We start from the raw sequence: 26,645 nt of genomic DNA on the forward strand, positions 1-26,645 counted from the left end.
ACATACGTCAGACCTCATAGTGTCTGCTCTTCTGAGTTCCAGCATGCTAAGTGTCTCTCTCTCTCTTACCACTTGCCCTCTGAGACCATTCACATCCTGCTAAAGATGTGCTGCTCTCCCCATCACACAAAACAACAGCTGCCTTTTAATCCTGCAACCTGTTTTAGAAGGAGGCACTTTGAGTTTTCCTTTAGTTGCATCTGAATAATAAATATGTATGACATGGCCCTGACTATGCATACATGTCCAGATAATATATGGCTGCGCTTTCAGGCAGTTGACGGCTGACTGAGCGGTCCTCGTGTCTGCCTGATACAACCTGTCCCTGGGGTACCTGTCATCTATGATTTAACAGCCTGCCGTTGAAAGTGCTTTTTTTTTTTTTGGTTCTTCGAAGCACACTGGGTGAAGCGAAATATGACTTTTATGAAAGTGGTGCTAAATTTAAGAAACTTGAAATTGCTGCTCTTCATAAGCCTCCAACACATATTCAAATAGAATTTGGACAGCAATAACTTAAACGCGTCTTCAGTGTGTTAAGGACTGTAGATATGTGTTCTCCTACCAACGGACTCAAACAACCAATCAGCTGTAAAATAAAATACATCATGGTGACCAGAGAGCTTGCTTGTCAGTGGATGGAATAAGGACACTTACAAACCAATGTGTTGATATGCGGTTGGACTGTTGCTACTACCTCTACAGTATATAATTCGCTGACACTAACGTGTCTTATTGCGTGCTAGTAGTGTTCAGCAGCAGCTGGTCAACTTGTGAGGGCTAATGATGATTACACAACACCTGATGGCAGGAACCAGTGTCTGTTACTACCTACCCTAGACTCAAAACACACCCAGTAGTTACCTATGTTGCCACGTGTTTTTTAGAGGTTAATGCAAGATACCAGAAACCAGAGCGAACCGGAGTAAATGGCTCTGTCAGTAGCTAATCACAGATACTTTTCCCGTAAGATAAATTCTAGCTCTTCTGCATTTGTTTTGTGCATTGTCCATGTGGCACAACAGCATGTACATTTATTTGGGACTGATGTCCTATTTGCTGGTTGGTCCCTATGTTATTATGCCCTCCTGAGATGATCATATGTTTAATATAACCATATTTATGCCAATGAATAGAAAAGCTTTACCTACATCATATAATATTGTTCTATAGCAAGTGAAAATTACGTCTAGCTGTGCAAAACAGAAATTGGATTTTAAAGTTAGTATTTCTTTAGAATCCTTATGAGCCATTTAAGTTTTAAATTGTCAAATATCAAATACATGTAAATAATCACACTATTTCAAAAATAGGTACATAACTTGTGTTCTAATATTTATCATATTGCCAATATCTGCAATATTGTTTTTAATGGAGATTAATTTGGATTGAAATACAATAAAGACTGGAAGCCTAAAATGATTTCTTGTTTGGAGTAGTTGCTTTTAAGAACAGTTTAATAATAGAAAAACAAAGATTGTGCTAGTGTCACTTCAGATTAAAATACTTGTTCATTGCATTACACCATAAACTTAAGGAAGTACAGGGTGCAACCTGAAAATGCAAATTAAGCTTTTCAAAAATATGTTCAAAGTATACTGCCTGTTCATACAGCTTCAGCCTAGCATTTTCTAACTGGTCAGATAATTTAGTTAACCATTTATAAATCAGCCTTAATCATTCACAATTAAGTGACTCAATACAGAAACATTAACCAAGTAATGCCTATTGAAATAACTTGTACTTCCTGGTCTGATGACTGAGTTAAAAGAATCTAAGTGATTTTAAGGGCCGGTCAGTGTTTTTGGCCCTGGGGTACAGATCAACTTCCCTAACCATAACCATTAGTGGGGGAAAGGCTAAACTGACCCATGATCACTATCGTCAGACAGTCTGAGCTTACTTTTTTGCTCACATGGTTACACTTGTTTCAGAGTGGACCGTCATTACCTATAATAAACTACTGTAAAATACTATGAAAACAGACAAATACAAATAAAGTCAAGAACATTTATTTGGTCAACTTGTAAAACACAGCTATGCTCTATATGGCCCAGTGCAACTATTATTAAGACTTTTATATTACATCAGATATCCCTCTCACAAAAGGTTTGGTTTCAAAGGATGTCTTCATTTAATAAAAGTTCAGAACACAGCAGCATTTTGCACATTAAGAGCATGGCATATGATTTGAAAGGACAATGGATGCTAGTGCTGCTACCACACAGGTACTAAATTTGCATGAGGATATTTATTTTATTAATTGCAGTGGAAAGTCCAGTCTGCTTTGTATTAAGGCCAATTCATATTTTCCAAGGTGTGACAAGCTTGAAATGCTAACAACTCATTGTCTTGATTTTCACTGGGATGGATTACTTTGCCATGTCTAGAAGCTTCTTAATGTCACCCTCAATGTTGCTGGTCAAGAAACTTCTGCTGTAGCGCTTGAATGGCTCTCCGTCTGGCCCAATGAGGAACTTCTCAAAGTTCCAGGAGATGTCATTTCTGCAAACTGGACTCCAGATGATGCACTTTGGGTCGTTCATCAAGGCTGTGGCCTCATCGCTTGGAAACGGCAACTTCTCCTTCAGATACACGAACAAGGGGTGAGCGTCCTTCCCATTCACATCAACCTTCTCAAGGAGCTGGAACTTGGGCTCAAAGCCATTTCCTGGACGGACATACTTCAAGGACATCAGGATCTCTTCGTTCTTGCAGTTCTCCTGGAGGAGTGAGAACAATAATTAACATACAGCTGGACAGCAATTTCAAAACAATAATGTAAACGTTAACTAAAAAAATTAAAAAACATGGTCTAATACTGACATAAGCATCGATCTAAAGTTATTCGTGCAGACCACTAGCCAGATCCCTCAGTAAACAAAAAAAATAAATGTCTCTTAATTTTCCATCGGTCCTCTATATTTGTAAATTTAGGTTTGTGGAATATTATAGAACATGGCCCCAAAGATTGCTTACACTTGCGCAGCGACCAATTAGCCCCAGCTCGTGTACACACACACACGTTCCATGAACTACAGCATTTAACAGGTGCATTTCTGTGTATAAACCCCCGGCCTTACCTGATGTCCGAATTGATTGCAGGGCACTCCCAGAATCACCAGCCCCTTGTCAGCGTATCGCTCATGGAGTTCGTTCATCTGGGTGTAGTCCCTGGTGGTTGTGCCTCAAAGAGACGCCACATTCTCGATAAGCACCACTTTATTCTGAAGAGACGCGAAATTAAAAGGTTCTCCGGTTAGGAGCTTTGCTGCCAGGTCGTAGAACTTCTTACTTTTGCTTGTAGACATTTTTCTGGTTGATGCCGCCACTGCCTCTAAAAGCTAAAAGGACGATGGGTTGACTTTTATATGTAGGGTGTTGGCTATTGATAGCAGTGAAGCCAAAGGGGCAGAACCTGCAAAGAGGTGGGCAGAACCTGCAAGGAGGTGGGCAGAGCCAAGAACGAGCCAAATGGTGGGTTATTAACGACCACACGGCTCTTTTTGAAAATGTTTTGGTGAACTTCGGGAGCCGAATTGCATTAGTGACATGCGTACATTTTGTTCCTGAACTTGAATACTTTTTGTAATTCAAAACAATCATTACGTTAAAAATGTTTCACTAAATATATTTCATTGGGATTGCAGAAACAGAGAGAGCGCATTATTCAGGTCCACCGCGGATTTGAATAATAATAACAAGGAAAGGTTTGCACATTTTCTAGATTTTATTTTTCACTTTATTTTTTATCGGTTGCAAAACCTTCTAATTAAATCCAATTTGATTTCATGTCACACAATGTGGGAAACATTTAAGGGCACATACTAACAGATAGCTACTAACAACCGAATGCATGTAATAATTAAGCCTAATTAATTTTACTGAGACTAATACTTCTGTTTTGCTCTACAAAAGTAACTTCATATTTTGCCCTAATACAAGCTTATCGGAACGTATTTGAGTTAAGTCTAACATTGAAGTCACCAGATGATCCGACTGGACATGTGTCAAACCGGGACATCAAGAACAACGAAGTTAGTAGGCAGCTAGATTCAAATGGTCGATGCCTTTAATAAAATAACAAATAAACCAATATAAGGACTAGGAGGCGTTCTCTAACCTTCTCTACGGTAGATCCCTTCCTTGTTAAGTTCAAGTTCGATTATGTTCCGTTTAAGAAACATTTTGCAGAATTAATACACCAATGGCAAGGTACAGTAATGGGAGGTACTTCCGGAACATTAAGAAACAGTCTAAAAATTTGGGGATATGTTGTATTAATATGGTACGAGACAAATAACCACATAGTATGTGCACGAAGTGTAGATAACGACATTTAAATATTTTGTTATGACACATCCAGTGGACGTTGAAAGTAGTGTTGCAGCCATGAGTTTTACAGGGTTTTATAATGACACTGGTCTCCAGACTTTATAGAAGGTCCCTTACTGACTTGCGAAACATTGGCGCGGGAAACTATCCTGTTAGTTAAGAGTGCTCTACTTAGATAATTCTCATTAGATCCTATAGTATTTAATTTTCCGACATCTTTGCCAAGTAAGTAAAATAAACAAATTGATGCAAGCAACAACATTGTACACATAGGGCTCGCTTAGTGATATATATTACTGTCTTTAAGTTTGAGAACTAGCGGTTGGCTAACTTTCCTTGACTGAAACAAGTAGTGTGATTGAGCAGTCCAACCGTTTTATCCATTCCGAATGTTTTAGGAGAGTGGTTATAAAGTTATGTCTGACTGTAGATAATCTATTTACCAGAGGGGCTAGGTATGTAATAAATAACATGTTATACAAATTCTCAAAATATGTTATTTTATGTTTCAATGCCTGGACATGTTACATTTACGGAGTCCTGTCATCAGCTGATTACAGCCAGAGAAGTGTATGGCTGTAGCTTTTACTGCGATGAATGGAATATTTGAATTATATATTAGTTTCAACTATCAAAAGAACACTATTCTCCGTTACTGTAATGGAATCCAATCTTTATTTGTTTTATGTTCTGGCTCAGTAACGTGGGTTTAAAATAAAACGTAATGCCAAACACATTATACATTTTAAAGATGGAATGTGTTCCGTTTGTGAATTTTAACTGTAAAGAAGTTACTTTTGTTTGCAGGTATAGCTCAGTGGCCTCTTTACATTCCTCATAAAATTTTTCAGAAGATGATGCGAAAGAAGAGACGTTCCTCTGTGGACATAAGCAAAGATGCAATGCCAACAGAAATGTCAAGTAAGTGACTTTATACAGTTTTCTAATCAACAAGCACGGAAACCAGGCTGTATCTAGGGAATTTCTTGGGTCAAAAGTATGAACTAGCTACATGCTTTTTTTGTTTTTGTTTGTTTTTGGCTCCATCAATTGAAAGTATCTGTCTCCATCCCCCAATTCAGTGTCCAAAAAGAGTAGGACCACTGGGCGTCAGGCCAAGGCCGTGGCGAAGGAGGACACCAGTAATGACTCCGTCTTTGGCCAATTTATTCGCCAGTCTGGTGTAATCTTAAAACAGGGCAGTACAGCCAATGAGATTGGTAAGCAAGTTACACAAAGATAAACAAAGTTCTAAATGGGACAATCGGTGGTTAATGCGTAATTCTATTGCTTTGTTAGCTGTGGACCAAGTGGTTTTTCAAAAGAGACTGCAGCAACAACTGAAAAAGAGTCCCAGATACCCTGGTGTGAGTATACTATTTCCATACTACACCTTTGGTATGGCACATTCTATAAAGCTTGATGTGTGATATTTCAAACATGGTGGCCAACAGGTTTTGCAGGAGTTTATCACGGGACTAGAGTCTCACATTGAGGATCCTGAGAGGTTCAGGAACTGTCTTCTTCCCTGTGTACCTTGCCTGGCCGATGGGGACTCCAGGTAATCCCAGCCAAACGGGCAGCAGGGCAACTGTCTCAGCAGAAGCTATTGAATACTCTTACCCTTTTGCTCAGTGACAGTATAGAATAGGCAAATTGTTACATGTAAACAAATGTCAAATGTTTAATTCCTGTCTGTGGCTGTGCTCTGGCAGTTCATTTCAGGAGAGCCTGCTGCGCATGCTACTGGGGATTGAGATGCTGCAGGTAACACAACCTTTGTAAATCCCATGTAGAAACACATTGGCCTGAGGAGCCTCGTCTCTCAACTGTTATATTCATATGTCCACCATTTGATAAAACCTTTCATCTTTTCTTTTGGTTGTAGACTTTGGTCATTAACACTTTGTTTGAGAAGCTTCCTGAGTTCATGTTTGATGGGTAAGTACCTTCTATCTGAAAGTGCTATTAGATTTTTCGTGGGACTTGTTGTTGTAAGCACTGCCTAAAAACAGGAAAACAAGTTGAAAACTGTGGGTTCATCCTGAAGCACATATTTTCTGAACTGACAATTCGTTACCTCATGATTTGACCTCCTTTTTTTGTTCCTAATTGGTATGTTGCCAGTCAGCATACTATCATCATAGGCTGGTCATTGTTGCGTTTGCTGTGTTTTCTCTGTTGACCAACCGTTGTTGTGTTTGGACTGGTAACCAGGCCTGCTGTGTTTTTGTACCCTGTTGTTGCTGGTCACCAACATACCAATGCTTTGCTGCTCACTGTCAAAACCTGCAAAAAATGTACAGTATAATGTCTTAAAAAGGTGTTTTATTTATATTAGAATGGGACCTTATCCAACATTTATTCACACACAATCTTTATATAGAATGACTGCCTGGCTGAAAATGTAAATTTACTATCAAAACCTGAAAGCGAATCAATCATTCTAGTAATGAGTCTGATAACTCAATTGGGTTCATTTAGAATATTCTGTTCATTATCTTTGTGTGAATAATTCATGCATACATATACATGAAAAAATCATGCTAAAATTAAGTATTCAAAAAGCTAAACTGCAATCAAGCATGCTGAGAAATATGAGTTTAGATGTGCTAGACCAGGGATTCCGCACCTTTTTCCCCAGAGGTTCCTTTTTTGCTTTTAAAAACAAGCTGTAAAAAGCCGTATCTAGATCCAGTGGATGCCAATGGAAATATCTTGGTTTTCTCTTTGAAATTCAGAAGCTGAGCTATGACCTTTTATATTTAATATGTCAAATTATTGGAATCTTGCTTTAACTGCAGCAGGGACAGTTCATATCTTCCAACATTTTCCTATACTTTCATCAATAATCAAAATGTCCCTTTTATTTTTTGTACTTTTTTAAACTATTCCCTGTAGTGCTGGAGAGGATGGACTCAATATCCCGCATGTTATTGTCAACCAGCTGAAGTGGTTAGACCGAGTCAAAGATAGCAAGGTACTCCTATTCCTATGACGGCAGATCTGACCTTTTATACTAGACTAACTTTGCCTGCACATTATACTGTCACTAATTAGCAGGGCTTGCCTGTCTCCTCTCTGACCTCACTGAAACCTGTCATTATAGGAGTTAGCGGGTAAGCTCATGCAGCTGGTTTCTGTGGCTCCGGTGGAGATTCAACGGGACATCATCACCAGTCTGCCAGAGATCCTAGAGGACTCCCAACACAGTGACATCGCCAGGGAACTCAAGTGGGTAGAGGGCAGTACGAGGCGGCCCAATGAAAGGCAGTCGTGTGTGTGTGTGTGTGTGTGTGTGTGTGTGTTGATATGTGATCCAATAATGAATAGTTCAACAGTTTTTCTGTTCTCTCTCTGCTGTAGCGTCTTACTTCAGGAAAACACTCAGCTGACTGTGCCCATCCTGGATGCCCTTTCTAGCTTAAATCTGAGCTCCACACTGCTAACTGAGGTAACAGGCACTGACTGGTTTTCCTGCCTCCCGGCACTGACAGAATTAGTCCCTCCAGCGGTGACTCTATGTTGACTCTGTATTTAAAGTGAAGTTAATTTCTTCAATGAGACAGTATTAAATTGCCTGTTATGTACACATACATTTGCTTTGCAACTACATTTGGTTTACCACAGGTAATTACCATCGTGTACGTTTGTCCTAAAATGTCTGCTGTCTCTGGTGGTGTGTGTCAGGTGCGTGCGTCGGTCATGGCCACGCTATCTGCTGTCCAACTGGAGGACCTGCCAGTTGTGGTCAAGTTCATCCTGCACTCCATATCCTCTTCAGATGCCCTTGAGGTCAGAGGTCACACAGTGGCATTTCTAAAAACAAGAACAAAGCCTTGAACATATCACAAATTCTTTGTACGTGATCACCACACTACGGTTTCACCCGTTAACGAGCTACACACGGCCTGACGACGACGATGACGATGATGATTTGTTGGTCCCACTAAGCGCTGCTGTGTTCTCTGTGGGGTTTCAGGTGGTGTGTGAGCTGCGTGGGAAGCTGGAGCTGGAGCTGTGTGTTCTCCCTCCAGTGCTTCAGGCTTCTCAGAGCCGTGTGAAGAACAAGGGCCTGACAGGGTGAGAGTCTGCCCCAACACACTCCTCCCTCCCCGAGCACCTGTGCATGCTGTTGTGAGACCAAAGAACACCACATTCATTGGGGTTTTATAGAGGCCACTTGTTGTCGTTTCTGGTCTGATGTTGCCAACAGGTCGACCGATACCTCTGCGCCCAGCAGCAGTCAGGACAGTGTTGCCCTGGTTCTGGACAGCATCAAATCTGCAGTGCGCTTCCAGAAGACCATCTCTGAAGCCTGGCTCAAGGTAGGCTGAGTAGCTCCGGGCATTCAGGTATGTCAGCAGCCTGTAAATTCTCAGTATCATGTCCCTGTTTGACCCCCCCCCCCCCTTGTGGTTCTTCAGGCCATAGAGAATGCCGACGCCGCGGAGGGTCACAAGGTAGGTCCCGTGCCTTCCGCTAGTTTTTCCGATTTCTTTTCTCCTCCGATTGCTCACACTTGTCAGATGACTCGTTTATACTCACTCTGAGCTCTGTGTGTGTCCACGTGTTGCCGATTTAAGGCCGTTGACCTGCTGGTGCTGTTCATCCTACACTCCACCAATGCCAACCACAGTCGACGTGGGGCGGAGAAGGTCCTGAAGGTCAAAGTGAGAGCCGGACAGATCCAGGAGGCTCTACTACAGAGGACCTTCAGGGGCCACTCACAGGTGAGACAGCAGTGCCTTAGTCGTGTGTCTCTCCGACTGAAGCTGGTCTTAAGGAGGCTTGGGTGGTAAAACCCGAACACGGGACAATGCCGTCGGTCTGGTTTTCAGTACGGTTAGAGCTTTCTGTGCTCCGTTTACGCTCTGTGAAAGCAAACGTGCACTGTTTGCTAAATCACATCACGACATTGCAAGTGAAGAAAATGGATCAATTACACTTCTCTGTTTGGAAACATTTTGGGTTTAAGCGGAACAAGAAGGATTTAAGTTAGGTAATTTAAAAAAAGGCAATAAGAGCAAAATATGGTCATGGAGTTTTTCGGCCAGACGAAAACCCCTTTCAACAGCACCATTTACAACTAAACAGACAACAGTTACAGGGGCTTTTTCAACAACCTTCAAGGACCCTCTCAATACCTCAGACCTTTTAGACGAGGCGCCTGGGTGAATGTCAGTCTGGAGAACAGCCGTTTCGAACCTCCGCCACCGGGTTTGTCAGTGCGGGGATTAGAAGGTGAAATACGCCACCTTGTGGCACAACGTCAGAATTACATGCCTCAGAACGTCCAGGCCGGGCTGTTAGCGCCGGTGGGATCACGGAGCCGGCACCACTATCCCCCGGACCACCCCGAGTGCCACCGTTCCCGCCGGTGCTCAGCTGAGGGATGAGTCTGGAGGTGAGGATGTAGAATGGACAGGAAGCCTGCTGATCTCTGTGTGTTCTAGGTGATGAGAGGTTACTTCCCCTCCATCCTGGCCCTGGCCCAGACCCTGCTGCGCTGCCCTGACCCCTGCATGGTGGCATTTGGTGGACACATGTACCGACACTCATTCACTGCCTTCGACTCCTACTGCCAGCAGGTACGGGTGTCGGGGACGTGCACGACTATGGTAATGGAGGCCTTCTGGCCTCTGGGTTATTTCCTGAGTTTTCTGTCCCTGTTTGTTCAGCTGTGTCTTTCGGGGTGTTTTCTGTGGGTCTAGGAGGTGGTGGGATCCCTGGTGACTCATGTGTGTAGCGGAGTGGGCGGGGAGGTGGATGTGGCTCTGGAGCTGCTCTGTGGCCTGGTGACGGAGAAACCCGCTGAGATGGCGCTCTACGCCGTCTTCGTCAAGGTGAGGAGGCCTGGACATGTCAGCACGTCTTGAATTTCTCAACGGGGTCTCTTTTTCCGGAGATTTGTCCTAACCCCTGTCCGGTGTTGTGAAGGGTGTCCTGGACTATATGGACAACCTGACGCCCCAGCAGATCCGCAGACTCTTCCACCTGCTTAGCAGCATGGCCTTCAGACAGCATCACCCGGCCTCACACATCCAGGTGAGCAGGTCTGACACTGGGGAAGTTATGGCCTTTCCCTCAGAAGATGTCTGGATGGTGTGACTGGGGAAGAGGACTTTCCTCTGTCTGTGATGTTCCTTATTCCACACGCCTGTTTCCTCTGTCTGTGATGTTCCTTATTCCACACACCTGTTTCCTCTGTCTGTGATGTTCCTTATTCCACACGCCTGTTTCCTCTGTCTGTGATGTTCCTTATTCCACACGCATGTTTCCTCTGTCTGTGATGTTCCTTATTCCACACGCCTGTTTCCTCTGTCTGTGATGTTCCTTATTCCACATGCCTGTTTCCACTGTCTGTGATGTTCCTTATTCCTCTGTCTCAGGATGACATGCACATAGTGATCCGTAAGCAGCTGTCCAGCACCGTGCTCAAGTACAAACGCATTGGCATCATTGGAGCTGTCAGGGTGGTTGGAAGCATGGGGGCGTACAGGTAGGCCCTCACACATCTCCTCTGCTCTCACTGACCCGGTACTGTTCTCCTCACTGACCCGGTACTGTTCTCCTCACTGACCCGGTACTGTTCTCCTTACTGACTTAGAACTGTTAATCCCCACATTGACAGTATTTTCTGCTCAGTGGTGAGACTCATTGTTGTTTTTACATGGAGATTAAATCATTACAGTCTGTATTCATTTCTATGTCTCCTCCATCACTAATCTAGCTCTCCAGTACGTCTCTCTACACCCTCTATCTCTCTCTTTATGAATCTCTATCTCTTATCTGTCTATTAATCTAATCTGTCTATTTGATAACTAGGCCTGTAGGTGGGGATCCCCAAGGTGGCAATTTGCCTAAGGAGACATACAGACAGGTATGAAGACAGGGCTGATTAACTCTCTGTACAGTTGGAATACAGGACTGATTAACTCCCTCTGTACAGTATGAATACGGTGCTGATAAACTGTATTCAGACTGTACAGAGAGTTAATCTGATGTGTGTCTGTAGGTGACGGCCTTGCTGGAGCTGGTGCGGTCATGTAGTGACAGCTCTTCTGAGGCGGCTGCTCTCTACTATGATGAGTTATCCAACCTGGTGCTCACCTGCACTCTGGACCCTCTGGTGCAGGTCTGCCTCTGATGCGCCCTTCATATACACATATACACGGCTCTGCTCCGGTCCTTTTCAATTGCACCCCTGTCTCTCCCAAATGGACCCTTTGTTGCAGCTTTGCAGATGCATTAAGAACACTAGGACGCTAGGCATTTTTACAAGGTTAACTAATAAACCTTTCTGCTGGGATCTGGTGTGTTGACTAAGGCCTGGATAGGGAAGAGTGTGCTGGAAGACTTCCAGGAGGACTTTGTGGTGGATGTGGGACCAGAGATTACTGGGTACGTGAGTGGTTAATCTAGTGTCCCAGGTGACAGTTAATATGGGACAACTGGGTACATATGGGTGACACCAAATCATTAAGAAAACCACTAGGAAGAGGTGCAGTGGAATGTACTAAATATAAGGGTGACAACAATAATTTGGATGCTTAATGAAATACATCTAAAATTTTAGAGTAACTTATTTTGGTTTAGTGTTGGAAATTTACTCTATTATCTGTGTTGTTTATTTCCTACCTCATTATTTGATTATCTTTATCAGGGTGACTAGTTTTGGAGGTGTATGGGAATGAATCTATTAGTAATAGATGTTTTATATGAATAAAAACTAGGTTTCCAGAAAGCCAGGAGGTCTATGGTCAGGGAGAAGCTTAGCTGTAACCTTATGCTGTCCATTGCTGTGCCCCAGCTCCTTTCCCTTCCCAGTATGTGCCATGTACAACCTGGATGAGGAGGACAGTCAGGTGGGGATTGCTATCAACCTGCTGCCGCTCCTGTCTGACGACCTTGAACACAAGGGGGCGCAGTGGAGTCAGACTGTGAACAACAAGACCCAGAGGTTGGCCACTTCACTGATCTCTAATGTATTTTCAGAACCAGTGTGGGTTATTGGTTGTAGTTGTTGTGGTGGGTGGCAGAGCGGGCCAGCGGGTGTACTCTATGTTGACCGGTGTGTGTCTGCCCTCTGTGGTAGGCGCGTGTCTCCTCTGTGCCTGGCCCCGTTCTTCAGACTGCTCAGGCTGTGTGAGGTGCAGCAGCGCCATGGAGACCTGGAGGAGATAGATGCTCTGCTAGGTGAGGAGGTCGAACGCCGACGTTCTGTCTGATAGAGTGGGAACACTAACAGCTTTAGATAGAAATGAAACACTACAGATGGATTAATGTGTGGCTTCCGACGGGGCTTTGGACACAGTGAAGGGGCTGGGGGGGGGGGTTCTGTCAATGTCATAATCTTCACCTGGCTCAGCCAGAAGGGGACACCCTTTAGGGTCTGGCTTGTCTCTTGATTTGATCCTTGGTTCAGACCCTACTTGGAGGGTGTTCTTAGACCATAGTGCATCAGTTTCCTGTCGTTGCTTAGTCTTTGGGTGTTCAGGTCGGGTGCCTGTAGAAGCCCTTTGGGACTACTGCTGATGTAAAAAGGGCTTAGTAAAATGAATTGAATTGATTGTCTTTTTGTCTTTATGTCTTTTTGCAGGCTGCCCTCTGATCCTGACTGACATGGATGTGGTGAATAAGTCAGAGAGCCTATCCAGGCCTGAGAGAGAGTTCCTTTGTGGTCTGCTCTTTTATACCATCAACTGGTTTAGAGAGGTGACTACAGGGATATCTCAACTTTGACATGGAACATTTGATATTTTTCCGTTTGCACATCATGACCAACTGAGATTTATCTTCTAAATTCAACCAGACCTCTCTGAATTAAGGTTCACTGACATGCCCAGGGATGGAAAATAACCTTTAGGTTACAGGTCAGATACTCTCACCAATGGACCACCTTGTACAGTCTCCACCTGTAGAAAGACTGGAATTTGGTGTAGATTCCACAATTAATCAAACAAATTGCCTAAAAAATAAAAATTGTCTGTCAAGTCAAAACATTTTTCTCACCCCTTGTCTATTACCTGATTTAAATAAATCAGAGTCATTATTTCAATAATTTCCCATCATCCTAAATGGTCTAACAGGTAGGGTACAGATGTAGCATATAAAGTGAATCCGCTTGCTTGATGAGCCAGGTGATGTGCTAAATTCAGGACCGTGTACAGCTCTATCACTGTCAACAGTGCCTGGCTGACCGCCCAATACCCACAGCAACTAGAATTAATCATATGAACACAGAACATAACGGTGCATATGAAAAGAACATCCAGGTGGCTTAGGTAGCGGTGCTATATTTGTGTCAGGACATATCCCTCGTGGAAGGATGAAATAGTATGAATACATTTGTCAAACAAAGGCCATACAAATTGAATTGCTTAACAAGTTTGTCTATTTAAATAGTAAGGTGAGATATTTTTTTATGAATTGAATGAGTAGAAATACTCAAGAAAAAACTGTTCACAGAGACCCGGGTTAGACCAAGTCATGGTACCCCCTAATCCACTATACAGGTGTTGGACAGCACCATTGAAAGCATGCACCAGTTGGGTTTGACTTATTCTTAATATACTGAACTGCTACTGTTGTTTCTTTTAAAGTATTCTATCTCAAATTCCCTATGATTTCCAGGATTTAAATCATTGTAATTCAACTGAACTCCAAGACAAAACATTGATATTGTTAGAGATTATCTAAAATGATCCTTGTTTATCTTATCCTCTTGTGTACAATAGCTTCATTATATGCCAAAACCAATTTGTTTTGTGCACATGCCTTAAGTTTGTGTGCGTTTGTTTGCAGGTTGTGAATGCATTCTGCGGTCAGAAAGACCCTGAGATGAAGATGAAAGTGGTCACTCGTCTTCAGAACATCACCTACCTCCAGAGTATATTGGAGCAGATTTTAGCAGGTACTATACTGTGCTGAAACGGTACTAGAAAAAAATACACAGAAATTGTCAACTGGATTTTAAGTATTATTCTGAACGAAAGTTGTCATTGCTTCGTATCACTTGCTTTTGAAAATGTGAACATTTTGTGGACAATTTGACAATCCTTGCATTTTTGTTTTGTCTCAGCTACCCCAGGCTATTCCCCTCCTCTAGCCAACTTCGATGGGGAAAGTACAGAGGGAACTGCCTTGTCTACTTCCACTGTTGCTCCAAAGAAGGGAAAGAAAGGTGTGCAGGCATTAAAGCTGGGAGGGATACAACTCATGTCAAAGTGGCATCACATTCCCGCAAGAGTAGAACGTTTTCAGAATCGTTGACCGCCCCAAAGGGGGAAAACCTACTTAGCTGGTTGAGAACCAACTTAGCTGGTTGAGAACCAACTTAGCTGGTTGGGAACCTACTTAGCTGGTTGAGAACCTACTTAGCTGGTTTTGTCATTAGAGCGAGGAAAACAATATTTTAATGTCTGGCAGAACTCTGGCAGAACTTACGCATTATGGTTAGTTAAAAAACTCCAATATCCCACAAAACATGTTGTTGTAAACATTTGTATTTTACATTAAGTGAATGGTTTCTTGGAAATGTGAGATGTTTGTTGTTAGTTGGGGATTCACCAGCACCTTTCTCAATAGATGACGTGTAACACTTGACGTGGTGGTTGTCTTGCAGAGAGTGCTGGTAAGAAAAAGAAAACCCCTCCTAAGAACTCCTCAGCAGACAGCTCTCAGCTAGAGGAGTTGCCTGAGGCAGAGGACACCCAGCAGGTTAACACACACACACCTTTTACCTCACAGGATGTCTCCTACATGTAATACTATCTTTACCATGGGTGGAGTTCCATTTTAAATTCCTTTTGTAGGACCACCCAGAGAAAGACAAGGAGACCAGCAAGCCAGCGGTCAGTCTTGTGTCCTACCGGCCCTTCTTCAGGGAGCTGGACATGGAGGTGCTCGGTGTACTGCAGTGTGGCTTGCTCTCCCGCTCTGTGCTGGACAGTGAGCTCCACAGCAAGGTAGGACACCGCCCGGCCCAGAGCCTAGAGCCATCAGACAGCCAGTCCTTCCTCACAGCTGGGCTGAAATGCCCTTTGAATTTTTGGAAGAAATCAACAATTATCAAAACCGACTGTCTTCCAACAATTAACGATGACCTTCTGGCACAAATGGAAAGAAGGTTCTACTCCCTGACAGTGGAGTGCTTTATGTTATGACCAAGTTTACATGTAACGCTTGTGTAATACATTACATTTGCAACACAGGTATTTGCAGTAATCCCCAAACAAGTTAGGGAACCAAACAGGAGAACGGAACTGAGTTAAGTTATAATGTTCTAATCATGTCATAATCCGGCCAGAGTACCTTTCTACCCCAAATTTGATTAAAAAAAGATTTAATAGTAGTGATTTTTTTTTTGCCTTACACAGATCTATTGGGAGAATGTGATCAAATAAGTACCCTGTATACATTATACTGTCTGAAATCCCTCCAGCTAATGTGCGTCCGTGTGTGTGTGCGTCCGTGTGTGTGTTGTGTGTGTTGTGAAGGTGCGGGAGGAGGTGCAGCTGGGCCCAGCCGAGTTAGTCTTCTTGCTGGAGGATATGTGGCGCAAACTGGAGTTCAAACTGACCGTTTCCCCTGCCAAGAGAGCCCCTTTCCTTAAGGTAAAACGAGCAGACGCACGTGCGCGCACACTCAGACACAACACATTGTATGTAAGTGAATGGTCATCTTCCGTGCTATCTCCTGTCTCCAGGGAAAGACAGACAAGAGCGTGGGTTTCTCCCATCTTCAGCAGACCAGCCCTGTGGACCTTGCCTCGCGCTGTGTCCTGCTGTTGCCCACCCTCTGCACCCACCTGGAGAACTGCCACAACCACTTCCAGGTAAACACACACAAACACGCTTCACGTATCGCTGTTGTGTCTTCCTTCATGACTCTCTGCCCTGCTGTGTGCAGACACTGCTGTCTGAGAACCAGGGCGTTGTGGACGCCCCGGGCCTGGATGTGAAGGAGCATCAGCTACTGTCCTCAGCCTACCAGCTCCTCCTGCAGGTCCTGCACACCATCTTCAGCTGGTCGGTCACACCTCCATGAACCTTGACACACAACACAAGTCTTGCACACAGTGTTCGCTTTAGGTTCCTGTACGTACGCGTTATGAGAAGGAATAGAAAATCAGAACGTCCACAAACAACTTCACAACGCTGCCTGCACACTCCTGTTGTTCAGGACAATGCTATCACTGCACCTCTCCTTCAATTAAATGAGAACTACTCAGAGTTTGGCAACTGTGAACCAATTTAGCATGTTTGGGTGTTAATGCCTTGAATATTAAGGATAAAGGTTACCCGTAGAGGTTTGCCGTGGCTTGTTTTGTCTAGTCCAGCTGTAACACACCTGATTCATCAATAATAAAGCCTGCACACACTCCAGAGCCACACTTTCTATTTCTGTTAGATTATATTGCCGCTAATTAAGATTTGCATCCAAAAACAAGCTTTTTAGTCATCATGTTAGATTAGATTTGGGCATAGGGTTAAGTGTGTGGTTATATCTAGGTTTAAGGTTTGGTAGATTACCCAGATTTTCTCATCTTGGGATCTGGCTGTGAAGTCTAAGGTGTCAGTAACTGTGTGCGTCAGGTCTGGTTTCTCCCAGCCGGAGCACCGTGGCCTGCTGAAGAAAGCCCTGGGAGTTCTGGCTGGCCGTCTAAAGGAAGAAGGGGCTGAACTGACCCTGGAACAGCTCATTAGGTAACAGAATGCTTCAGAACAAATGGCATGTGTGTTGCATAGTAAAGTACTTCTCACCCATTTCTCTGGCCTCCAGGCACAGCTTCGAGTATCTACTGAACTTCCGCAGCACCGTGCCCAGCCTCGGCATAGCCCTGGGTCTATCCCAGCTCCTCATCACCGTGGCTGGGAGAGGAGGCCACCACGCTACATACAGGGAGCAGACTGGTGAGACGTGCACTCAAACAGGTCCTTTCTTTCATCGAGGATCAGTGCAGGTGTGTAACCGCCCCCCCCCCCCCCCCTCTAGCCACGCTTGCCCGGGCGTTTCTGTGCCAGGAGTGGGTGACCACCAGCGGAGACCGAGAGAAAGGACCCAAACACAACGAGACTCTCCAGACCCTCCTCAGGTGTGTCACACTGGGATTCACGGGTCTTGTGGACATGGCGGGCCTGGATTCCTTACACTGGACCGCTTCATTTCTCTAATGTTTTGTAGCACCTCTCCTGACATTGTGCTTGCCATGCTCTCACTGGCTCTAAGGTGAATGATGATAACATTATGTGAGGTAATATTGTTTTGTCCTCTATAGTATTTACCTGGAGCACACCGATGATGTTCTGAAAGCAGTGGAGGAGATCGCTGGAGAGGGCATTCCTGAGCTTCTCAACGCAGCCAAAGACGCCAGCTCTAGAACGTGGCCCACTCTTAACAGGTAGGTGTGGTACTTCCATTAGCTCTAGAACAAGGCCCACTCTTCACAGGTAGGTGTGGTACTTCCATTAGCTCTAGAACAAGGCCCACTCCTAACAGGTAGGTGTGGTACTTCCATTAGCTCTAGAACAAGGCCCACTCTTCACAGGTAGGTGTGGTACTTCCATTAGCTCTAGAACAAGGCCCACTCCTAACAGGTAGGTGTGGTACTTCCATTAGCTCTAGAACAAGGCCCACTCCTAACAGGTAGGTGTGGTACTTCCATTAGCTCTAGAACAAGGCCCACTCCTAACAGGTAGGTGTGGTACTTCGATTAGCTCTAGAACAAGGCCCACTCCTAACAGGTAGGTGTGGTACTTCCATTAACTCTAGAACAAGGCCCACTCTTTTCAGGTAGGTGTGGTACTTCCATTAGCTCTAGAACAAGGCCCACTCTTCACAGATTGTTGTTCTACTACTATTACTTCTAAAACAACTTGGTCTACTTTGTCTTTCTTCCTCTCTTTAGGCTGACTTTCCTGGTGTTCTATAAGGGGATGATGGGAGAGCTGGAGAAGGCAGTGAGGAAGATACCCCCTGGCAGACACAGTGACAGCACTGAGGTACAATGTTAAACCAACTGGACGCATGTACTGCCAGGCACAGAGGAACTGCCAGGAGAGCAGGTGGAAGCAAACTAGCCATGATACAGTGGCCAATGTTGTGTGACACAATCTGCGAATATGGGTGTGAGGTTTATAATGGGACACTAGAAATGCTCTGCCTAGGTGAAGAGTGAGAAGCTGCTGACATGGAACATGGCAGTCAGAGACTTCCACATCCTTGTCAACCTGGTTAAGGTACGGAGTCTGTTTACACTGAGAGCTGGTCACCAACACATGGTGTGTCTGCTGTGTGTTAAGATTGTTCCGTTCACTAAGAAATCTCTGTGCCTGGAAATAGCAGTTCAGGTACTGTGCCCACGCTACAGGGGAACTGTGTCAACATGTTGTCCCTCGGGTGTTGCGCCTCTCCAGCACACAGACTGTCACCCTCTGCATGGAAGGAGATTAAGGCATCTGTCACGCTCGGCTGGGTCTGTGCCCAGTGTGTGCAGGGGGGTGTGTGTGTGTGTGTGTGTGTCTGTGTGTGTTTGTGTGTCTTGGTAGGTGTGAAGGCACATTTGGATTCAGTTTGGTAGTGAGAAACTAAGAGGTGATGTGTTTATCCTCCTCCGTTTTCTCTCCAGGTGTTTGACAACAGATCCGTGCTCAATGTGTGCTTGAAGGTGAGTCTCGGTACATTGGTGTTGGCTTGGGCCTGCCACATTGTCAGACTCAATCCACAACTATTATAACAACCTTGTTTTTCACCTCCTTGTTGCTAGTATGGACGTCTTTTCTTGGAGTCTTTCCTGAAGCTGGGGATGCCACTGCTGGATTTTAGTTTTAAAAAGCACAAGGTACAATTTAAATGTGTACATATATCATCTACAGTATATATAGAATGGTTTGTTTCAAGTTAAATAAGGCAACAGGAGGTGGTGTCATAGCAGCTTATGCTGCATTATGAAGTTGTCATAATTACAAAATGTAATTAACATAATACATAAATACATAACACAATACAGTGAAACTTTAAAACAGACCTGCTGTGCGCGTGCGTGTGCGTGTGTTGACTGTCTCAGGAGGATGTTCAGAGCCTCCTGAAGACCTTCCAGCTTAGCACGAGGCAGCTCCACCACTTGTGTGGACACTCTAAGGTACCAGCCAGCCTCCAGCTCTGCTGTCCTCTCCACCAACACCTACCTGGATGGAAATGTTTCAGTGTGGTCTTCATTATGTGTGTGAAAACAAAATGTTTTTGTTTGTGCCGGTTTTCCTCAGATTCGCCAGGACACCACCCTGACAAACCACGTGCCAGCTCTGAAGAAGAGCCTGGAGCAGTTTGTGTACAGAGTAAAGGCAATGCTCACCCTGAACCACTGTCAGGAGGCCTTCTGGTTGGGCAACCTCAAAAACAGAGACCTCAAGGTACTGTGCGGGCCTGCCACACTAAGACTGTGTGTGTTTTTTAATGTATTTATTTATTTGAACCTAACCTGGCTGTTCCCCACAAGAACAGTTACAATAGGGGTTAGCGGCTAAGGAATTTGAATTTGAATAGCAGAAGCCTTTTGTGTCCCCTCAAGCATTGAGTTTTCTGTGTGTCTGTGGGTGGGATTTCCATAATAGCCTCAGACAGATTCCTTTGTGTTTCAGGGTCAGGAAATCCTGTCTCAGCAATCACAGGGGAGTGATGATGAAGAAGAGGAAGGCTCCCTGATGCCTGATGAGCATTCAGAGGATGAGGTACTAGCCATAATTAACTTTTAAAGCTTCTGTGTTGATTAAAATATCTTGAAAGTACATATTTGATGGAAACAACATTAAAATGTATATGAGTGAGACAGAAGCTATTTTTGTGCAATGCTATTATTTATGTATTTTTATTATTTATTCTTTGAAGGAGATATTTCTATATTCAGCCCTCTAGCATCCACAAGTGGAATAGTAGAACCAATGTGTTTATGACTGTAGATCGCCTTAGAAGCTAAATAGATTGCATTGTATTGTTCTGAATTCTCATTTATATAACTTACACAGGAATAATTATAACAGGGCAAGCAAACTTTTTCTGTGTCCTCGGCTAGTGGCGCTGCTAAGAGAATTATGGGTAGCTTTCCACGTCCACGTCAGCAGGTATTGCTTTTCCCAATTTTTTGGCGGCTGTCTGTGCTACACAACAGAGGGCTATAAACAAGAGAAATGCATCAATAAGACGCCAAATCTACTGAGTGTGAATATGCAGACAATAACACACTTTTGGAAGTATTCCAAATGTAAAATAACATCTTTCCCCAGTACCCTATATTTATTATTTTTCTCCTTTTCTATAATGGAAATCTTACAAATGGATTCTTTACATAAGGAGTTTTCCAGTCAATGTTTCTTGTTTGTATTTTTCTGACTTAGTGTTTGCTGACAAAATCAGTAAATTAGTAAAGAAAATTAGTAAAGAGTCCCTACTCTGGAAAACTGTCTGGTTTGATAACTTCAATAAGGAGCAGAAGGTAATCATTAAAAAAAATTATATATTATTCAAGAAGGTAACATAGTGACATAGTTGAAGTAGTTCCTTTGAATGCCAAAAGCAAACATAATTTAAACTAGACGTTAGTCGTCGTTTCTCAGGCTTGGGTTTTTGAGACTAGACAAGATCCAAGAAAAGGTTCTACTGTTATAGACTAGCTGTCTAGTAGTACTATTGTATTGCTAGCAACTATTGTATTTTGCTTGCTCCCTCAACATTAAAATGTGGGTTTGCTAGTTCCCTTGACATTGGTATGCATGTATGTTAGCCCCAATTTGGTTACACCCAATTCATAATTGAGGCCATGCTTCATTGAAGCAACTCCCAGTGGACTAGGAACAGCTGAGGTTGTGATGTGTCTTCCGAAGCACCATTCCTATCACGCTGCCCACTCAACCAGGCGGTCTGTGCAAATTCATTCTGCTTATTTATTCCAATATTTTTCATTTACTGTTAGATATAGAGACCGATGTAGAGGGAAGTGGTGACTGTAGGGGTGGAACCCAGGTCTCCAATGGGGAGCAGTACTTGTGCATGGGGTCCCTGTTGTATGCTAGCATTGAAAGGCGTGTGGTGGACCAGGGTGGTCCAGGGGCCTCCAGAGCACTGCATTAAAACAATAAGGATTCCAGTCTGGGCGTCGTGTCAGACAAAGCTAACAAACGTTATAGAAAAGAAATGTTATATGCTAGCTGTGTATGCTAGCTCCCTTAACATTGCCTTTTGCCTTTTTCTTTTTTGTATACATTTAGTTATTTCAAATTCCCGTAAGTTTAGCAGCTGACATTGTCTCCGTTCCCAAGTTTAAGTCAAGTCCGAGCAGGCTCGGAAGAGTCACGACTGGGAAATGTCTTGCAGGAGTTTCTCGCCAGCATGCAGTTAAAACCCTTTCTGACCCCTGTCCACTGTCACCCACTCTTTCAGAATCTATTCTCTAGCAAGCGGGCAGCACAGGGAAATGAAGATCAAAATCCAGACACCTAAACACTTTCTTTCCCCATGCTGTGACCCTCAGCAACAGGCCATCTGTCCCATGGAGACTGTTAAGGCTGTGCTAACTAAGTAGATGCAGAAATCTTCCGTAGATGCCTGTACTGATACAGTAAACGTTTACTTTGACTGGGATTTCATGTGTATTTTCTGCTTGATTGCGGTGAGGCCAGGCAGTTTGCGCCACCACATGCAAAACACACTGACATTGTCTGTACTCACATCGGGACATACATGATTTGAAAAGAACATACAGCCTGGCTGTAAAGAAACAGGTGTATTAAAAGGCAGTGGATTTACTGATGTCTTTTTTTAATTCGTTTTTTAAACAGGCAGTTGGAATTCTGATTAGACTAAAGCGTCTGACATTAACTGTGATTTTACTTCAGAGAACATTTGTCTTTCTGAGGTCTTGGGGACAGGACGACAACAGCAACAACAGGGATTGTTCTGGCCTGGGACTTGATAAGAAATAAAGAGATACTGAATGAGCTATGTCAAGTAGATTTGCTGTACAGTAACCCTATGAAACCCTGATTAGTTTCAGACAGTGCTACTTGGCAGCTTTTTCTGCTTGTAAAGGGAGATGTTTTCCGGCTTTTGCAAGCCCACCAGGGATTTATAGATCTCAGGCATAGTTTTGTTTAATTGTTTATCCTTTTCCTTGGCCCAGGAGAGTGATTCTGATGGGAGGAGAAATGGCAACAGGAAGGAAGAGGGCGAAGATGATGAAAACACAGATGACTCTACTGATTAGGACCCCCAGAGGGAATACTGTTGACTCTTTGACATTTTGACCTTTTGGTGACAGTCTTTGCTGGCTCCAATGGGAATAGGTCTGGGACTCCTGGTGCCTTGCTCAATCGAGAGAATGTACAAGGATTTTTGGGGAAAGATGGGTCACTGTTAGTGAATTTAAAAAGCTCTGCAGACTATTGAACTGTTTCGAACACTAACTGAGACCGGAAATCTGATGTTGCGTAATGATTTTGTGTGCAGAAAAGTTTGATGTGTCTTGAAGATATATTACAATATATTAATGTTTTTGTTATTAAAATATACTGGACACATTGTTTCTTTAAATTCGATATAAATAATGAGTTGTGTTTTTTATCAGGTTTTTGTCAATGCAAAAAAAATAAGACCACTGCACCTTTTTCTTTCCTTTCCAAAAAGACTCAAAAGGAAATTTTAGAGTCAGAAACAAGCATTCAATTTGCAGTGGTCTCTTAATTTTTTCCTGGAGGGGTGTGTGTAGTGTGTAGTTAAGCTTCCCAGATCAGTACCATCAAAGAAATAATAGCCAGAGGCCTAAGACTTTCGCCCAGCAGTTACCTATCTCCTTTTTCTGTTAGGTTTTTTCTTATTATTAGGAACTAAGATCTCTCTTCTGTAGACTAATGGGAAGAGACTCAGAGAACAGACATAGTGCCAGTGTTTTGGGCTCTAGCGGGCATTCTTAATAAAAACGGGAAGAAACAATGAAATTGAAAACAACAAAAAGGGAGGGAACAGCATCCCTCTCTTCTCACTTCCATTCTCTGCTTTTTGGAGCTATTTTCCTGGGGGCCTTTTTAGAACCCCCTGATGAGTCCTCATTGGGGACTGGTGTGCCTTGTCAATGGGCGGCAGCCAAACTGCGTTCCAGGGGCCTGGCCTTGTGGTTCTCCCTGGGGCGTTGGCCGGACGCTGATATGGAGGGAGTACTTTATTGCCACAATACGTTTATATGTGAATGTTGGACAATACTGTGTCTTGAACACAGCCTTAATGAGAGGAACATAAAACACCCACTGTTAGGTTTGTACCGTTTGGCACATTCTTGTTTTGCAACTAACAATAATTTCTGCTGTTGAACAAATTGAAGTTTCCAAGTCTTGTTAGTCACATAACCCTTACTGACACGCAACAGAGGCAGTTGTTTTGAAAGTGCATTGCAGATCAGAATGCAAGTCAGAAAGGGAGGGTAAATGTAGGTATGTCCTAAGCCATTTCATTATGTTTCGTTCTTCCGGTTGAATAGATCCATTACAAAAAAGGTTTTGTTATTTTGGCTGTTTACCAAGATTATATTCAAGTTACAGTTAAATAATGAATATGGGCTTAAAGTGCAGTATCTCAGGTTTATTTTAAGGGTATTCACATCCAAATTGGAGGAAGGGTTTAGGAATTACAGCTTTTTAATATGTAGCCCCTCTTTTTCCATCAGAGAGATAGCAGGAACATTAGGAGTGGACAAAACAACAATTTGGTACATTCTGAGAAAAATAAAGAACGCACTGGTGAGCACTGCGACAGAAAAAAGCCTGGACGTCCATGAAAGACAACAGTGGTGGGTGATCGTATGATCCTATCCATGGTAAAGAAGTCCAGCCAAATAATGAAAACACATTCCAGGAGGCAGGTGTATCATTATCCAAGTCTACCCTAAAGAGAAGACTTCACAAGAGCAAATACAAAAAGGGTTCACCACAAGGTGCAAACCATTTATAAGCCACAAGAATACGAAGGCCAGATTAGACTTTGCCAAAAAACATCTAAAAAAGCCAGCACAGTTCTGGAACCGCAATTTTTGAACAGATGAAACAAAAATCAACCTGTACCAGAATAAGAAAAATGGGTCACACTTTATTTGAAGGGATGTGCTTAAGAGTGACATGGCATTGTCATAACCATGACATGACACGAAGGAATCATTTTGAATGTTGTCATTAGGTGTCATTCGGTTGATTGTCATTTTTTTATGCAAGGTTGACATTGTTTGGGATGTCTTTGTAATGACAACTTGACATTAACTGAGACAACATAACATGCCAATGTCTTTGTTAAGACAACTTGACATTAACTGAGTCAACATAACCTGTCATAAACATGGGCCTGATACTGGTGCTTATACTCCGCATATTGTGCGTGCATGGAAATGAAAATATGGAGTCATGTAGTTTTTTGCACTCGTGAGTCACTGAAGATTCACCTCAAAATGATGGAGTGGTACCGCTGGTTAGCCATACCCCATTATAATGGTAGACTGGCTACTTGCATCTTCAAATAGGTGTGACGCGTACAAAATGTATGGTCGCATTTGGGGTTGATATAGAATTTGGAAGGACAGTTTTATATTGAAGGACACTTACTACGGTTGGCCTATAGGGGGCAGTTTGACGTGGTCATGTTGCGGGTGCCAATATATATTATATTGTTCATGCAAATAACTAGGTACTGTATATGAATGGATGTCCTGTATCAACCTTCAAAAATTACAGTACAAACTGTGTGTTCTTGCAAAAAACATGAGCTTATGTCCTGTGTCAACATGAACAAATGACACCACACTCTGTTATTTAATGCATTTGTAAACCATTAATAAAGTAAGGGTTATCATTAACCGTTTGTTCATGTCTTTGTCATCAATGTTCATTCAAGGTAACTACAGCATTTGTTAACGGTTGTTCATGTTAACTTTTCGGAAAGTAATACCAAAGTAGGATTGTTGAAAGTAATTATTTTTTTGGAAACATTTGTTGTGCAAAAATCCATCATCTTCCGCTTATCCGGGGCCGGGTCGCGGGGGCAGCAGTCTAAGCAGAGATGCCCAGACTTCCCTCTCCCCAGACACTTCCTCTTGCTCTTCTGGGGGGACACCGAGGCGTTCCCAGGCCAGCCGGGAGACATAGTCCCTCCAGCGTGTCCTAGGTCTTCCCCGGGGTCTCCTCCCGGTGGGACGGGACCGGTACACCTTCCCAGGAAGGCGTTCCGGAGGCATCCGAAACCGATGCCCAAGCCACCTCAGCTGACCCCTCTCGATGTGGAGGAGCAGCGGCTCTACTCTGAGGTCCTCCCGGGTGACCGAGCTTCTCACCCTATCTCTAAGGGATCGCCCAGCCACCCTGCGGAGAAAGCTCATTTCGGCCGCCTGTAACCGGGATCTTGTCCTTTCGGTCATGACCCAAAGCTCATGACCATAGGTGAGATTAGGAATGTAGATTGACCGGTAAATCGAGAGCTTCGCCTTGCGGCTCAGCTCTTTCTTCACCACGACAGACCGATACATCGACCGCATTACTGCAGAAGCTGCACCGATCCGTCTGTCAATCTCCCGTTCCATCCTTCCCTCACTCGTGAACAAGACCCCTAGATACTTAAACTCCTCCACTTGAGGCAGGCACTCTTGTTATGGTAATTTTGAACTAAGGTACATTTGAGAAATGTCTGTCTTTCCATTTGGCTGGTATGTAGATCTTTACTTTGATTGTGAGACACGTCTGTATAATATCAGAGGATTAACAGGTATTTGGGCCATGTCCTCCTGCCTAGACAAAGAAGAGTGTCAGTCTTTTGTTCCTCAGGAATGTGGGGGAGCTGGTATTTGCATAGGGGGCATCTATTGTCTGTCCAGATGCTGTTCAAATTGTACCACTGTACTTGAGGTCAAGAAAAATATTCATGACACTGTTATGAATGCTTTTGACGGTGTTATAACACGTCAGGACATCTTTATGACAAGTCCAAATAGTACCTCTGTACTTGAGGTCAAGACAAATATTAATGACACTATTATGAAAGCATTTGACAGTGTTAAAATACTTCATGACATCTTTAAGACAAGTCCAAATTGTATCACTGTATTCATGACACAATTATAATGGTCTCATGACAAACAATGTAAAAACCAACCACATATGACAGTTGTAACTAGTTTCTTCAAGTTTGATAATCAGGCCTGCTATGACATGATTATGACAGGTTATGTTTTTGACTAACTGTGCCACAGCATGGTTTGGCGGTTGCTCCATAGCCGACTGGAA

The 26,645-nt window shown here is 43.4% G+C and overlaps 2 protein-coding genes across 6 annotated transcripts; one reads left to right on the plus strand and one right to left on the minus strand.

The window, feature by feature from the left end:
• Nucleotides 1–1,996: 1,996 nt before the first annotated feature.
• gpx1b (glutathione peroxidase 1b) lies at nucleotides 1,997–3,433 on the minus strand. Its single transcript, XM_010881560.3, has 2 exons — nucleotides 3,084–3,433; nucleotides 1,997–2,723 (listed from the first exon to the last, which is right to left on the minus strand). The coding sequence occupies exons 1-2, from the start codon at nucleotides 3,309–3,311 to the stop codon at nucleotides 2,373–2,375; spliced, it is 579 nt and encodes a 192-aa protein (XP_010879862.2). The 5' UTR covers nucleotides 3,312–3,433; the 3' UTR covers nucleotides 1,997–2,372.
• Nucleotides 3,434–3,440: 7 nt separating this feature from the next.
• Nucleotides 3,441–23,905, plus strand: fancd2 (FA complementation group D2). 5 transcript variants are annotated; one of them, XM_020055542.2, is made up of 44 exons: nucleotides 3,441–3,477; nucleotides 5,187–5,256; nucleotides 5,418–5,555; nucleotides 5,635–5,702; nucleotides 5,790–5,896; nucleotides 6,051–6,102; nucleotides 6,224–6,276; nucleotides 7,237–7,315; nucleotides 7,445–7,569; nucleotides 7,702–7,789; nucleotides 8,026–8,130; nucleotides 8,318–8,418; nucleotides 8,552–8,663; nucleotides 8,763–8,798; nucleotides 8,922–9,068; nucleotides 9,792–9,926; nucleotides 10,050–10,181; nucleotides 10,276–10,383; nucleotides 10,728–10,837; nucleotides 11,164–11,218; nucleotides 11,354–11,473; nucleotides 11,666–11,739; nucleotides 12,149–12,298; nucleotides 12,434–12,534; nucleotides 12,938–13,053; nucleotides 14,143–14,251; nucleotides 14,420–14,521; nucleotides 14,963–15,057; nucleotides 15,153–15,305; nucleotides 15,837–15,953; nucleotides 16,046–16,174; nucleotides 16,249–16,367; nucleotides 16,935–17,045; nucleotides 17,122–17,252; nucleotides 17,335–17,434; nucleotides 17,618–17,740; nucleotides 18,248–18,341; nucleotides 18,507–18,578; nucleotides 18,968–19,006; nucleotides 19,106–19,180; nucleotides 19,406–19,480; nucleotides 19,605–19,751; nucleotides 19,980–20,069; nucleotides 22,514–23,905. In XM_020055542.2, exons 1-44 carry the CDS (start codon nucleotides 3,475–3,477, stop codon nucleotides 22,595–22,597), a joined length of 4,350 nt encoding a protein of 1,449 aa, XP_019911101.2. In that variant the 5' UTR covers nucleotides 3,441–3,474; the 3' UTR covers nucleotides 22,598–23,905. The 5 variants fall into 5 exon arrangements, with proteins under 5 accessions (XP_019911101.2, XP_010879860.2, XP_010879859.2 ...); XM_010881558.3 differs by lacking the exon at nucleotides 3,441–3,477 and adding an exon at nucleotides 4,140–4,215; XM_010881557.4 differs by lacking the exon at nucleotides 3,441–3,477 and adding an exon at nucleotides 4,436–4,560 and having other exon boundaries at nucleotides 5,143–5,256.
• The last annotated feature ends 2,740 nt before the right edge of the window (nucleotides 23,906–26,645 follow it).

This window comes from Esox lucius, chromosome 17 (assembly GCF_011004845.1).
Source record: "Esox lucius isolate fEsoLuc1 chromosome 17, fEsoLuc1.pri, whole genome shotgun sequence".
Classification (NCBI taxonomy): domain Eukaryota; kingdom Metazoa; phylum Chordata; class Actinopteri; order Esociformes; family Esocidae; genus Esox; species Esox lucius.

What these genes read in the sequence shown, in the direction of transcription:
- fancd2 (XM_020055542.2), top strand. An exon ending in GACATCGCCAGGGAACTCAA is followed by an intron (nt 7,570 to 7,701) that starts GTGGGTAGAGGG and finishes TCTCTGCTGTAG; the next exon opens with CGTCTTACTTCAGGAAAACA. An exon ending in ACGTGGCCCACTCTTAACAG is followed by an intron (nt 17,741 to 18,247) that starts GTAGGTGTGGTA and finishes TCCTCTCTTTAG; the next exon opens with GCTGACTTTCCTGGTGTTCT.